At 47.7% G+C, this 13,921-nt stretch overlaps 1 protein-coding gene across 22 annotated transcripts in view; it reads right to left on the bottom strand.

Moving 5' to 3' along the window:
• The window catches only part of RRBP1 (ribosome binding protein 1), a 43,414-nt gene extending 31,401 nt beyond the window's left edge, over positions 1-12,013 (bottom strand). For 3 of the 22 annotated variants that reach the window (XM_015572016.1, XM_006776115.2, XM_015572010.1), the window contains exon 1: positions 10,059-12,013. In XM_015572016.1, coding sequence (XP_015427502.1) covers positions 10,059-11,994 — 1,936 coding nt within the window. In that variant the 5' untranslated portion in view covers positions 11,995-12,013. The remainder of the gene's footprint in view (positions 1-10,058) is intronic. The other 19 variants (XM_015572028.1, XM_015572026.1, XM_015572021.1 and 16 more) reach the window with 19 other exon arrangements.
• Between the last annotated feature and the right edge of the window lie 1,908 nt (positions 12,014-13,921).

A 13,921-nucleotide genomic window follows, 5' to 3' on the forward strand; every position in this document is an offset into this window, starting at 1 on the left:
GCTGGACAGGAGATTTTTATATGCTGTCTCCTGGCCTTCATTTAGCTAACTCAATGAAAAACAGATAAAGAAAACCACTGTGGAGCTGAACAAACTTATCCATGGGCCAAGGCCAGCCTTTAGGTCACCTCTGACCTTGGGCAGAGGCACCATGGTCAGAACAAGGCCCCGGGGGGCCTGGGCTCGAATTCCAGCCCTGCTCCTTCCTGCCTGCTCACCCTGGACAGGTGGCTTCACCTCTCTCTGCCTGTTTCCTCACCAGTGACACATGGATAGCAACTGATCCTCCTTCACAGCCTCGCTACAATGTGCTTGAACAATGCCTGGCACAGGGTAAGGCACTGACAAATCTACCCACACGGCCACCTTCAAGCCCATCACAGGAGAAATCGCAGACCCAGACCCTCCCGGAATAGACAGCGCTCCTAGGGAGGAGCTCAGGGTGGCTGAAGCAATTCTGCCCTTTCTCCTACTCCCATCAATGGGATGGAAGTCATACAAAAGTGGTGCCCAAAATACCTCTGTGGACAGAGAACCACAGCCTGTGGACCCTCTGGCTCCTGCCTTGTACCACTGTTCTCACTCAGTAGGTTAAAGGAGCAGCACATACAAGCAAGGAGCCATATGCCTCCCTGGCTCTCAGCTCTGATAATGCACATAACGCTTCAAATTCCAAAACTTAAGCTCCCTTTTGTGACCACGTGGGAGGCTCAATCACCTAAAATTAAACTTGTCTTGCAAAAAAGGCACCCAGGAATCTCTCTCAACTGGGGTCCTCAGGAAAATTTTCTCTCTGCTTGCATAGTTACGAGGCTCCCCCAGTCATCAGGTTCCAGCCAAAGGGGACCCATTGGGTTCCACAGCCCAGCAGTTTCAGCATCAGCCCCTTCAGGGTGCAGTCACTGGAACACTCCTGGCACTGCTCACACTCAGCTTACTCAACCAACAAGGAGGGCGCCGGGACCTCTCCAGTAACTGCATCTGAGTTTGAGACAGCTGGCGATCAATGAGAGATTATTACCACAGCCCTGCCACGGGCTCCACCTCAACTCCAGCTGCTGTTGCAGGTGCCTGGCAGTCCTCCCTAGGGCAGGCAGATTCAGGTGGTCTTCATGCACAAAGTATGGACCTATGTGTACCCCAGCAGTCTACAGAAGGCTAGGCCTAGTTAGGTAAGTTGGGTTGAAAGTGCCAGCTAAGACAGGTGGAGGAGACACAGGACACATGACAATCATGCAGCAGAGCCACACCAAAGGAACGCGGGACTGTGTGCGTCACTGCAGAAGCAACTATGGCAGCAACACCAGAAAGGCTTTTAAACTGAGGATGCTTGAGCCAAACACTGCTGAGTAAGGAGAAGGCAAGGGCGGGGGCTTCAGCAAGGAGAGCAGCACAGGACAGGCACAGAGCTTGCAAGGGGCCTTACTGGTCAGAGCGAGGATGTGAGGCCAGGGTAAGCCCAAGTCTTCATAGGCCCCAGGAATCCAGACTTTATTCCACAGGCAAGGAGCAACGTCTAAAAGGGAGCAAGGTTTGCATTTGGGAAAAATTATTCCAGGACACGCAGTGGGACAAGGCTGGAGGCAGGCAGATCAAGGAAAAGCCCACGCCTGAGAGTACAGAATGCAGAACTGTTGGGATACAGGCCCTGTGTCAACTCAGGGTCTCGAGAGCAAAACCTGCCACAGGGGTGTGTGGTTTTAGGAGTTGGGGGCGAACACCAATGGAAAAGACACTCATTTTCTCAGGAAATGTCTGGAGTACTCTGAAGGCCTCAGACACACAAATGCAGGCAGAATGGCTGCTGCCTCCGGACACTGCACTGTCCTTCCAACAGAAAGCCAGACACCAACCTCAGGGTGCCTTCTAGGTTGACATCCCCAATCACCTGAGCCAAACTCCAGTCAAAAGCCCCAGGATCCCAGGAAGGGCTACCCTGCAACTCCTTGAAGCCCAACACTACACAAGCAATCATCTCATTTAGAGATGGACAAGCCCCTGACTCCTGCTGACCCCTAGTCCAGAGGGCATCTCCCTGAATCACAGAAGCTGGCAGGTGGGGACATCCATCTCTATAAATGAGAAACTAGGGCCAGCATTGCTGCTGGCCTCCCGACTACGCAGAAGGCAATTCATTGACAGAGAAGGGTCTCCCTGGGCTTGTGGGAAAGTGACCCTCATGGGCCCTGGATGAAAGATCCCTCAAATGCAGCAGCAGGAGCACCTGCAGGCCCTGCAGTCCTCATCAGTCCGTACCCCAGAGGTGGCTGGCCCTGTGCAGACTCCAAGCCCAGCACTTGCAGGGACTTGTCTGTCCTCATGACCGGATGCACTCAACCTGACTGCCATGGACATTAAAATCTGGTGTTTTAATTGCACTGGAATGAAGTACAAATAATGTCAACAGCAATGCTATTTGGACCTTTGAATCGGGCTTTTTTGTTTGGTTGGAGAAAAAGTAATCTTAACTGGGAAATTGGGCTCAATGATGTCTAATGGAATGTTTAAAAAATCCTATGAATTGCATGACTATTTCCCCCCTCAAATTTCAAAAAAATCAACTTCATATCTGAAACATGAATGCCACCTACAGCTTCTCTAAGACATGGCGTACCACACTGACACTTGGCTTGCTTCCCGAGACACTTTTGTTCTTTTTAAAAAAAAAAAGTTGAATTTGAACAACTAAGAAAAAGTGAATAAAGGCTCAAAGCTCCACAGACACTTATTGAGCTTCAGACTCTGAAAAAGTTAAAGTTCAAAAGAAAGACAGAACCTAGAGACAGAACCTAGCGAGAGAACATGGCAAAAAATCCTGGACAGAACCTGGCGACCGAACTTGGCTGGAGAACCTGGACAGAACCTGGCTGGAGAACCTAGTGAGGGAACATGGCTACAGAACCTGGCTGGAGAACCTGCCTGTAGATCCTAATCAGAACTTCGCTGGAGATCCTGACCAGAACTTGGCTAGAGATCCTGGCTAGGCTGCTGATCAACTGAACGCTGTCTCTGTGTCATTTCTTCTTCACCGACTCCGTCCACACCTTTGGGGACCCCTGGACCTGCTTGGGTTGGACCCCAGCATGCTATGATATAAAATATAGAAGGCTAAGAAAGAATACTTCCAGAAAGATTAAATTTAAATTTTACATGGAATTCACAGATGATTTCATCAAAATCATCACCTTTGAATGAAATTGAAGGATACATTAGTAGCAAATGTAGGAGTGGGTGATGAAGAGATTGAGTAAAATAGCACCACCATATTTGACTGAAGATATAGAGAGACCGGAACTAGACTGTGTAAGGCCTTCTGTATGTGTGTTCAAGATTGGGGATTTTTATGTTAAGAATAATAGGAAGTCACTAAAGAGCTTTTAGCATCTAAATTTGTGGAAACAAATACTAAATATCAGATGCACCTAACCTTTTTTCTTTATAGTAACTCATTGCACAGACATTGTTTGGCTTATGGTATCTATGGCAAGTCATATATTTATAGGATCTCTTAGTTAAAAATGCATGAGACTTCATACATGCATGAATTTATGAAGATGTAATTTAAAGAAATTATTTTATGTCTCTTATAAACAGTAATAGACAATTTGTAGTAAAGTAAATGGTGTCCAATTGAGACTACTGTATTTGTTTTGTGCCTTTATAATCCCTGGCTCACTGATGATTATCACAAGATGAAATATTAAAGGTGTCTTCCTTATCGTCAAAAAAACAAACAAACAAACAAAAAAACAAACAAAAGAAAGAGTATGAAACTTACTCTCAATACACATCTGTCTGTGCCTCAGCCCTAAGGTGGAGGGCACAGATGGAGGCCCAAGCTCCAGCTCTGATCCCTGCCCTAGCATTTACTGGCTGCATGATTTCTGGTTAGTTTAAAAACAGAGCTGAGCTTTGGTTTCTGTTCTTGTAAAACAGGTAAAAATACAAATCCACCTTTCAGAATGTTAGGGGGATACATCTATGGAGAAGAGTTTCATAAACCATGCACCTAATGGTGTCACATTCCCAGTGGTGACCCAGCACCAGGCCTCAGACACAGTGAGTTCACAGCACAAAGGGCAGCATGGGGGGAAGGGAGGTGGAACTGGAGGAAGGAAGGGGTGGTGTTCTTATCAAGTTACACAGTTGAAGATGAGGCCCCTGCTAAGCTACAGACACCTTAAGTTTTTCTGGTAGGTCTGAAAATTTCTCCGCATCTCCCTTGACCTCTGGTGACCCCTGCCCCATTTATTAGGTTATAGAACATGATCCTATTTGCATTTCCACCTGCTCTGGCAGAGGGTGAAGCAGCCCCTTGAGGCCTGGCACAACATGCAGCTGCCAGACCCCCCAGGACACTGCCAGGTTTGTAAATGCAGGACACACCTTACAACATTCTTCTTAGCTCAGTTTATGACCATTTACTGGGTACCCAAGGCTGGGACAGGCATGAGAAAAACTGGCCACTTTCTTTCCTCCACCTGGCCCCCCTAAAAGAGCAAGGACTTCTTTCTGCTGCTCAGAGGATACTCAGGGGACCTCTGGTCAGGGCTGCACTGCCTCACAGCACCTGAAAGGACAGGGGTTCTGCTTGGTACAATAAGGTCGTTTATTTGACTCAGACAAATAATGGACTTTTTGTTTCTTTTCTATTTAAAAAGTAATACCTACATGTTACAGAAAAACTGGGAAATGCAGAAGGGTGAAGCTATTAAGATTTACCCATAATCCTGTCCCCCAAAGATGGCCTCTTTCTCCAACATGGGCTGCGTGTGTCTGAAAACATGGTCATCATGGGGTTATAAATACCTATGTCTCCTGGAGGGTGGCTGGGCTTGCCTGGGCCCTGTCGTGGTGGCCTTCTGGCCCCAGAGTAAACCTTATGCATCTGCAGATGGGGAGCGTGTCAGGCATAAAGCCATCCTAGGGAAGAGGGCCAGGCCCTGGCTTAGCCTCGCTCAGCTTCTGCTCCAAGCGAACCAAGCTCCAGCGGAAGCCCGGTATTCTAAAGGGCATCTAAATGTGGAGTTTCCTGAACGAGCACCCTGTACTTCCCAAGACCAAATCTTTGGCTTATCCAGGGTCCAGGCCCACACTGTACTAATCTGGACCTACCTCCAGGTCATGGCACTGATAGCTCTCCTAAAAGGGTAATGCTAACATGCCCATTAGTACACGCTAGGTGCAGGCAGGCAGGCCAGCATGTTGTGCAGACAAGGACTGTGTTTGAGGACAAAAATAGATTAAAAAAAAAACCACCACCACATACACACACTTCCTGTGAGAGACATGGCTTTCGTAATAGGTACTGCACACAAATGCTGAGGTAACAATCAGAGAATGAACCAGCAGAGGCCACACGGCACTGCAAACACTTAGAAGCTTCAGTTCTGGGAAATTTCCACTTTCTCTTTGGTACCATGAATTCCCTTTTCCAAACACTGAGACAAGAGCCCATGCCTTTTGTTTCATAAGCAAGGATTTTCTCCGTGTTCCACACCTGGGTGTATGATGCTCCCCGGAAAATGTCACCATTTCCATAGTACCACATGAGCAGTAAAATCAGTCGGAGGGCGCTGGAAACACTCATGTGGGTCTCTTGCACTCTGCAACAAGGGTAAATCGTGGAATGTGTTTGAAGAATGATGCTGTACTGTCTTCCTAAAAGGGGACCTACCTTTTGACTTAGCGATCACATATCTAGGAATTTACTTTCTACAGAGAGATACTCACACATCATATATACATCACTGCAGCATTAATTTTAGCAACAACAGAAAACACTGCACACTACTTAATGTCATTTAAACAAATCGTGATACATTCATGCTACGGAAAGTAGCAGCCCTGCAGAACATGGCACTACTACACTTATAAGTAAAGAAAGCCAGTTCCAAAGCTGTGTGCACTGTGGGCCCCAGCTGTGCATTTGGTGTGATGAGCAGAGTATACCCGGGGATCCCCCTGGGAAATGGATGGTAAATGGGATGGAGTAGGAAGGAACATTAACTTTTTACCTTCTATGGTTTTATACTGCTTGAACTGTGTTTGCTGGAAGCACATATTTATACAATAATGAATGTTAAAAAGCAGGGATTAGGAAGGCAGTGTTCACTGTCAAATCCAGCCACAGACAAGTGGTAAAAGCTGTCACATGGCCTTGATTTGCTCTTGTAGGAAAATTAGATCAGAAGTTCTGGAAAAGTTCCAAGTTGGACTTGCAGAAGTGTGTCCTGTGCCTGCACCCACATCTGCTGGGCTTCCCTCTGGGCACCTGTCAGTGAGGGCCCCACCTCGTGATGACTAAAGAAGCAACCCTGTTTCTGGTGGACCCCAGCTCTGGGGCAGGTTTTGCCACTGATCTGTCACGTGTCATGGCCAGCCGCAGCCTCTGTGATCTCATTCGTTACGGAGGACAACGGGAGTTCACCCCCACCCCTACTCCGGACGCAGGCAGGCAGACAGAACAAAGCAGAAAGGAGCTGCATGGCACCAATAGAGGGTTGCAAAGACATGTTTGTTTTTACAGAGTCACCTGTAAGGTGACCCAAGAGACCACCACCCTCCTAAGGACTCCAATTTAGAGCAGTGCTGTATAAAAGAAGCTACTGTGCTGATGCCGACGTTGTTCTTCATCTGCACTGCCCAAAAGGGCAGCTGCTGGCCACATGTGACTACTGAGGATTCGGAATGTGGTTAGCGTAACAGAATCTTTCACTTCATTACTTTTGACTGACTTGAATGTTTTTACACGGATGGCCCCATGTGACTAGCAGCTTCCCTAGTGGACAACACTGCCCTAGACTCTAGTTCTTCACTGCCCATGGTCAAAAATCTCATGGCCCTGGAACCCTCCTCCACCTGAGTCAGTCTCCTCGATTTGGAGTTAGAAATACCTTCCTGGCCTGCTCTACACCAGTGATAAAGAACCTATTCCCCAAGTACCTCCCCATGGTCATCAGGCCACCTCTCCCCCACCAAGGTCATTCTCCAGGTCCCTGAGTTTCTGGACACCGAGGGCCAGCCAGCCCCCCCAGAGTTGTATCCACAGTTCTCTTCTCTAGGGCATGCATAGCCTTGGAGAGGCTGGAGGTGGAAAAACCCTGGACAGACATAGAGAGAAGCTCAACCCCAGCTGGTGGACAAGAAGGTCAAGAGCATGCAGCTGGGGCTAACCAGAGCCTCAGGGGACATGAGGTATAACTGCATGAAAAGAATGTGGTCTGCTTCTCACTCGGCAACACAGTCACAGCTACAGATTCTAATATGAGTCAGATTAATTCTGGAACACTGAACTCCACATACAAGATGGAATTGCAAGGGAAGTGTGAAAACCCATGATTTCACGATTATAGAGCCGGGGGCAGGGAGTGACCTGCATCCACTTCGGAGGGCCCTGAAGATGACTACCAACCCTGGGAAAAACAGGGTTCAGATCACACACTGCAAATTCAGGGAAATAAAAAAATAAAATACAAGAGCTCTGGCTGGTGGGGCTTGGTTAGTTGGAGAGTCATCCTTTACACCAAAAGGCTGCAGGTTTGCTTCCCAGTCAGAGCACAGCCCAGGTTGTGGGTTCAGTCCCCGGTCGGGCTGAGTGCTGGAGGAAACTGATCAATGTTTCTCTCTCCCTCAGTTGAGGATAATACAAATAAAAAGAAGTACAAGAAAATATTTCCCCATGCTTTCAGACTTTCACCTTTCAGGTGTTATATTAGCCACACGTATTATCCCTTGTGGCTGTTTTCATGTAGGTCATGTCTGACTGTCCCACGTGGCTGTTTGTGTGGCCAAGAGCCCCAAATTGCAACCTTGGAGTAATAGCCTCCCACCATGTGGGTCAGCACCCTACTTGTAATTACAATAGTTTGGGAATACGGAATACATTCACACATCAGACAAAACTGGCTTTCCAAAAGCCACTTACGACTCCATCCAATATTCTTATCTATTTTTCCCTCCAGATGGGACTTTCAGAATAGTTTTGTCAAATTAAGGGAGGAAAATTCCATTGAAATTTTGGCTGGAAGAATAATAAACCCTTAAGAGAACTTAGGAATAACTATTGCTTTATCTATAATATTCAATCTTTCTTCTCCTGGAGCACAGTATTTCCTTCTTCAAATTTTGCCTTATACCACCCTCAGCCAAGCTGCTATGTGGGTTCCCACAGGCATAAAGTTGTCTTCCTTCTAACAAGGTTCTCTATTACCTGCAAATTAGGACCATTTTGTCTTCCTTTCTACATTATTATCACATTTTGTTTCTTGCCTTATCTCAGATGTCTAAAGCCATAGTGGTAATAACGACCACAGGACACAGGAAGCTCTATTCTAACACACCTGATGTTGGAAGGCCAGAAAACAGGCCTGTTCTCAGCAATATACCTGTCTTCGAATCTCAAATGCCCTTGTAGCTGTGTCAGGTGGAAAACCACCTTAAACAAGGGCAGTGTGCGCTCCCTCCAGCCTGTGCTGGCAGGGCTGAGGCCCTTGGGTTTTCAAGGGCCTGAAAAGTTGATCTGACCTATGGGGCCAGGTGATGGTCCCTGATCCTCAGCAGGAGCCCAAAGCTACTCACAGAGCATGGGTATCCTCCCAGCCCATGAAGTTGGAGGTAGAAGCCAGAGAAACGGTAATGTAGCTTCACTAAGGTGCAAGAAAGGGAAACCCAGCTAAAAAACAGAGGATCCAAAAAACAAAACAAAAACAACAGAGAATCCTGTGCTACATAACATAGCTCCAAACATTTTAGATCCCATAAGATGCCTCATCAATGCCCTAGCCAGTTTGGCTCAGTTGATAGAGCGTCAGTCTGGAGACTGTAGGGTCTCAGGTTCAATTCCAGGCTGGGGCACGTACCTCAGTTGCAGGCTCAATTCCCAGCCCTGGTCGGGGCATGTGCAGAAAGCAACCAATTGACTTTTCTCTGTCACATGGCTGTTTCTCTCCCTCCCTCCCTTCCACTCTCTCTAAAAATCAATGGAAAAATATCCTAGGGTGAGGATTAACAACAACAAAAAAAGATGCCTCATCAAGACAAATGCAATTAATTTTCCAAATCAACTAAGAAAACGTAAGACTACTGGTATTCTAGCAAATGAGTGATGAACATGAAATAGAACTCATCGACCCAATTTCCATATTAATATGAAACAAAGTAATAGGAAACTACTGTTCTATATTATTTTATATATACATAAAATGCTCCATTAAATAACTGGGACAAGCCTTAGCTGGTTTGGCTCAGTGGACAGAAGGTCAGCCTGAGGGCTAAAGGGCATTAGGTTCGATTCCAGTCAAGGGCACATGCCTGGTTGTGAGCTCGATCCCCAGTGGGGGGCGTGTAGGAGGCATCCAATCAATGATTCTCTCGCATCAATGATGTTTTTATCTCTCTACCCCTCTCTCTTCCTCACTGAAATCAATAAAAAATTATAATGGGAATGGGGGTAGGGAGGACAGGACACTGGGGGTGAGGGGTTGGAGGGATAAATACTACTGCTCCCTGAAAACATTATCCTACCATTATTCCCTCAACAAATGCATATAAATGAATAAAGGAATGCTAAAATACCAGGTGAAGTACACAACAGAACAGGCTCACAAAAGGCAGTCAGACATTTAAGAAAGATTTGCTGTCCCTTGACTCAGGCTCTCACATGACTTGCTCTAGCTAATAAGATGCTGGTCTGAAATGTGCCCTTTTATAGCTCTGTCATAAGCATGAGAAGGGCCTCTGCCCTGAGCGTCCTTGGAGTCTCAGCCTGGGCCCCAGAATGAACACATGTGGAAGAGACTTACAGAAAGGAGCCAAACCCAGAGTGAACAGAGCCATTCAGCAGAGCCAACCCAGATCAGTCAACCTCTAGCCAATCCAGCAGAAGTATGAGCAAGAATAAATGACAGCTGGTGCAAATCACTGAAATCTGAAATGTTTGTTATGCAGCCTTATTGTGGCAATAGCTAACTGATAAGATGGCTTCCCCAAAGGAAATCCATAAGCCATTCAAAGATAGCATTTTCCTCCAAGTTCATAAAGAAATCAAAGCTACTTACCAGGCTCACCTTTCTTCTTTGAACCAGACTTCTTCTTTGCAGGAGCCTCTTGCTTTGGTGCCTCCTGGCTCTGAACCATATCTGCCTTTTTGCCCTGGTTAGGAGCTGACTCTGCCTTTTTACCCTGATTGGCAGATGCATCCACCTTTTTGACCTGGTTGGGGGACCCTTCTGACTTTTTGCCCTGGTTTGGGGTTCCCTCTGCCTTCTTGCCTTGGTTGGAGGGCCCATCTGCTTTTTTCCCTTGGTTTGCAGTACCCTCCACCTTTGTGCCCTGATTAGCAACTGAATCTGCCTTTTTACCCTGATTCTGGGCCCCGTCTGCCTTTTTGCCCTGATTCTGGGCCCCCTCCACCTTTTGGCCCTGATTCTGGGCCCCCTCTCCCTTTTTGCCCTGGTTGGGAGCCCCCTCTGCCTTTTTGCCCTGATTTTGGGCCCCCTCTCCCTTTTTGCCCTGGTTGGGAGCCCCCTCTCCCTTTTTGCCCTGGTTCTGGCCCACCTCCACCTTTTGGCCCTGATTCTGGGCCCCCTCTCCCTTTTTGCCCTGTTTGGGAGTCCCCTCTCCCTTTTTACCCTGGTTCTGGGCTCCCTCTGCCTTTTTGCCTTGGTTCTGGGCTCCCTCTGCCTTTTTGCCCTGGTTAGGAGTTCCCTCAACCTTTTTGCTCTGATTCTGAACAACTTCTGCCTTTTTGCCCTGGTCTGGGGACCCCTCCTGTTTTTTGCCCTGGTTGGGGGCTCCTTCTGCCTTTTTGCCCTGATTGGGGATCCCCTCTGCCTTTTTACCTTGGTTGGAGGTGCCTTCTGCCTTTTTACCCTGGTTCTGGGCTCCCTCTGCCTTTTGGCCTTGGTTCTGGGCTCCCTCTGCCTTTTGGCCTTGGTTCTGGGTTCCCTCTGCCTTTTGGCCTTGGTTCTGGGTTCCCTCTGCCTTTTGGCCTTGGTTCTGGGTTCCCTCTGCCTTTTGGCCTTGGTTCTGGGTTCCCTCTGCCTTTTGGCCTTGGTTCTGGGCTCCCTCTGCCTTTTGGCCTTGGTTCTGGGCTCCCTCTGCCTTTTGGCCTTGGTTCTGGGCTCCCTCTGCCTTTTGGCCTTGGTTCTGGGCTCCCTCTGCCTTTTGGCCTTGGTTCTGGGCTCCCTCTGCCTTTTGGCCTTGGTTCTGGGTTCCCTCTGCCTTTTGGCCTTGGTTCTGGGCTCCCTCTGCCTTTTGGCCTTGGTTCTGGGCTCCCTCTGCCTTTTTGCCCTGGTGCTGAGCCCCCTCTGCCTTTTTGCCCTGGTTCTGTGGCCCCTCTGCCTTTTTGCCCTGGTTGGGAGTTCCCTCTGCCTTTTTGCCCTGGTTCTGGGTCCCTTCTGCCTTTTTGCCCTGCATAGCACCAGTGGCCTTGGAGCCCACTGGAGGCACAACCACCATAGGCACCTCCTTAGGAGCAGTTTCCAAGATGGCAGCCTTTGAGGCAAGAACCTGGATAGAATTCACTACAGAACTGACTGCTGGTTCCACTTTTGCTACTTTTTTCTCTTTCTTCTTTTTGTCCTTAGGGGAAGAGGCCAGCTTCTCTTGGGGCATGGCTGGTACCGTGGCTATAGGGGTAATGACCACAGAGGGTTGGACCGGGGTTGGAGCCACAGCCATTGCAGGTGCCCGTACTGGGTCTTTGAGGAGGATGGTCATGTTTGGGGCTGGCTCATGGTCAGGTATCTTCCCGTTGGGTTTCTCATCCTTTTTCTTGGTCTTTCCTTTCTTCTCTATTGTTTTCTCCTTCTTTTTCTTCTCTACTTTCTGGTGATAAGTTTTTGCCATCTCCTTGCGCTGGTTGGCTAGAGCTTCTTCATATGACGTCTCCTTCATGGAGAAGGTTGACACCAGGAAGATGCCAATGGCAGAAACAACCATAAATCCACCAAAGACCACAACCCCCAAGGTTTGAGTGTCGTAAATGTCCATTCTGGCTTATTTTCCGTTCACCTGCCAAACACATACACATAGATTACTTTTTGCAGAAACTGAGGTATTCAGTTTCCATCCCTAATCCCCACCACCAACTTAAGGTTTCACTAATTCTTCAGACTGATAAAGTCAATGAAGAAACAAATCCAGGCAATCTCTGATGCCATACACTCTTACCTTTCTCTCCATAAAAGAAAAATGCTCCACTAAATTAGGAGCTGTCAACCAGCTATAGCTGATTGTTATAGAAATGTAAACAAGCACTTCCCAAGAGAGCTTTTGCTTTTTCACATTAGGTCAGAAATCTTTTTACACAATGTGAAATAGACAAATTGGAAAAATACCACGTGAGCCTGACATAGTAGGCAGTTAAGACAGACATGAGCAGAGCAGGAATTTGATAAGCCAGATACAGAAGGTCACCAGGGTGGAAAACCCTGGGAGCTTACCAATGGACAACTGTAAGGTGGGATCTCGTCCCCAGGGTGACCTTTCCTCCCCTAGCATATCGCTGGCCATGCAATTCAAACCCCCTGATCTTTCATACCGCTGGTCATCCTGCGGTTCGGACCCTCCCCTGACCTTTCCTCCCCTGTCACATCACTAGTCATCTGGTAGACCTCCTGTACAGGAGGAACAAGGGGGCTGGAAAAAAGCCTCTACTGCTCCCAAACAAGCCCTTGTACCATCACTCCCTTAAGCATTAAGTCCCAAGACAGTGAGGTTCTGACCTACATCAAATAATCTTAGGAACCAAGGTCTGTTGACCACTAAGAGAGTTTTAGTCAAACTAGAGATAACATCTAGGCTTCAGCTGTGTTTCACCTCCAGGCCCAGAAAAGCAGCAAGACCAGACCAGGCCGGGTGACACCAAGGCTGACACCAGGACTAGCTATGGGAAGTAAGGATCCCCTGCCCTAGTACAGACCAATCAGTGGAGACCATGACCCTGAGCAGACACTCCTGGAAAGCTGGAAAGCTGATGAATATTCTATTGAGATCCTCCTCTGAGACTTCTAGTTAAAAACCCTTAAGATGGGAGGTTGGGGGGGCTGGGAGGGGGGGGGGAATCTCTCTCCCTCTCTCTCTCTCTCTTCCTAAATCCACACAGCTTAGCTGGATCACATTTTCATAGCCCACTTCTCTACCTCTGACTTTCTAAATAAACTTTCACCTGTATTTCAGTCTTAGCTCTGAATTTTTTCCTAGCCAAACTCATGGACCCAGGTCTAAAACCTGGTGCCGTTCGCAGTTAACATGCCAAAGCAAACACTTCTGCAGTCTTTCAGCTGCATACATTCTGGCCTGGAGGCCCCAGGTGTGCCATCTCTACTCTGTCACCTCTTTCCCCCGTGTTGATAAACAAAACTACCCAAGGGTCAGGAATGAAAACCTTTTTATTACAATCCTAAAAAGTGACCAAAAATTTCGTGAGTAAAACATGGCCTGTTGCCAGTGATAGCTGCTGAGAAGTTACGGAAACTGCAATTCACAGGAAAACGGGGGTATATCAGTCTTGGGAAGTCCACCAAATCTAAGACTCCAGGTTTGGAATTTCACAGCCAGAGGCTGCAAAGGAAGGAGGACAGTATCACTAGGCTCAATCCTTGCCCTGGGGAGGGGCCCTAGCCTGGGACACACTCCAAACCAGAGGATGAACCACTCCTTCTCACTGCCCATGGACCAAAGTCCAAAGAGTCAGATGTGTCCTGGTCCACACTTTACTGACTGACAGTCCAGGCTAGATTCAACTTCAGTGAGAATCTCCAAGAGTTTTATTTACTTGAATACACTCAACTTTCATCAACTAATTTTCATGTTATTATCACATTCCCATCCCGCTGGAGTGAAAAACAGCCTAGCCCAGGGGTGGGCAAACTTTTTGACTCGAGGGCCACAATGGGTTCTTAAACTGGACCGGACG

This window comes from Myotis davidii, unplaced genomic scaffold (assembly GCF_000327345.1).
Source record: "Myotis davidii unplaced genomic scaffold, ASM32734v1 scaffold608, whole genome shotgun sequence".
Classification (NCBI taxonomy): Eukaryota; Metazoa; Chordata; class Mammalia; order Chiroptera; family Vespertilionidae; genus Myotis; species Myotis davidii.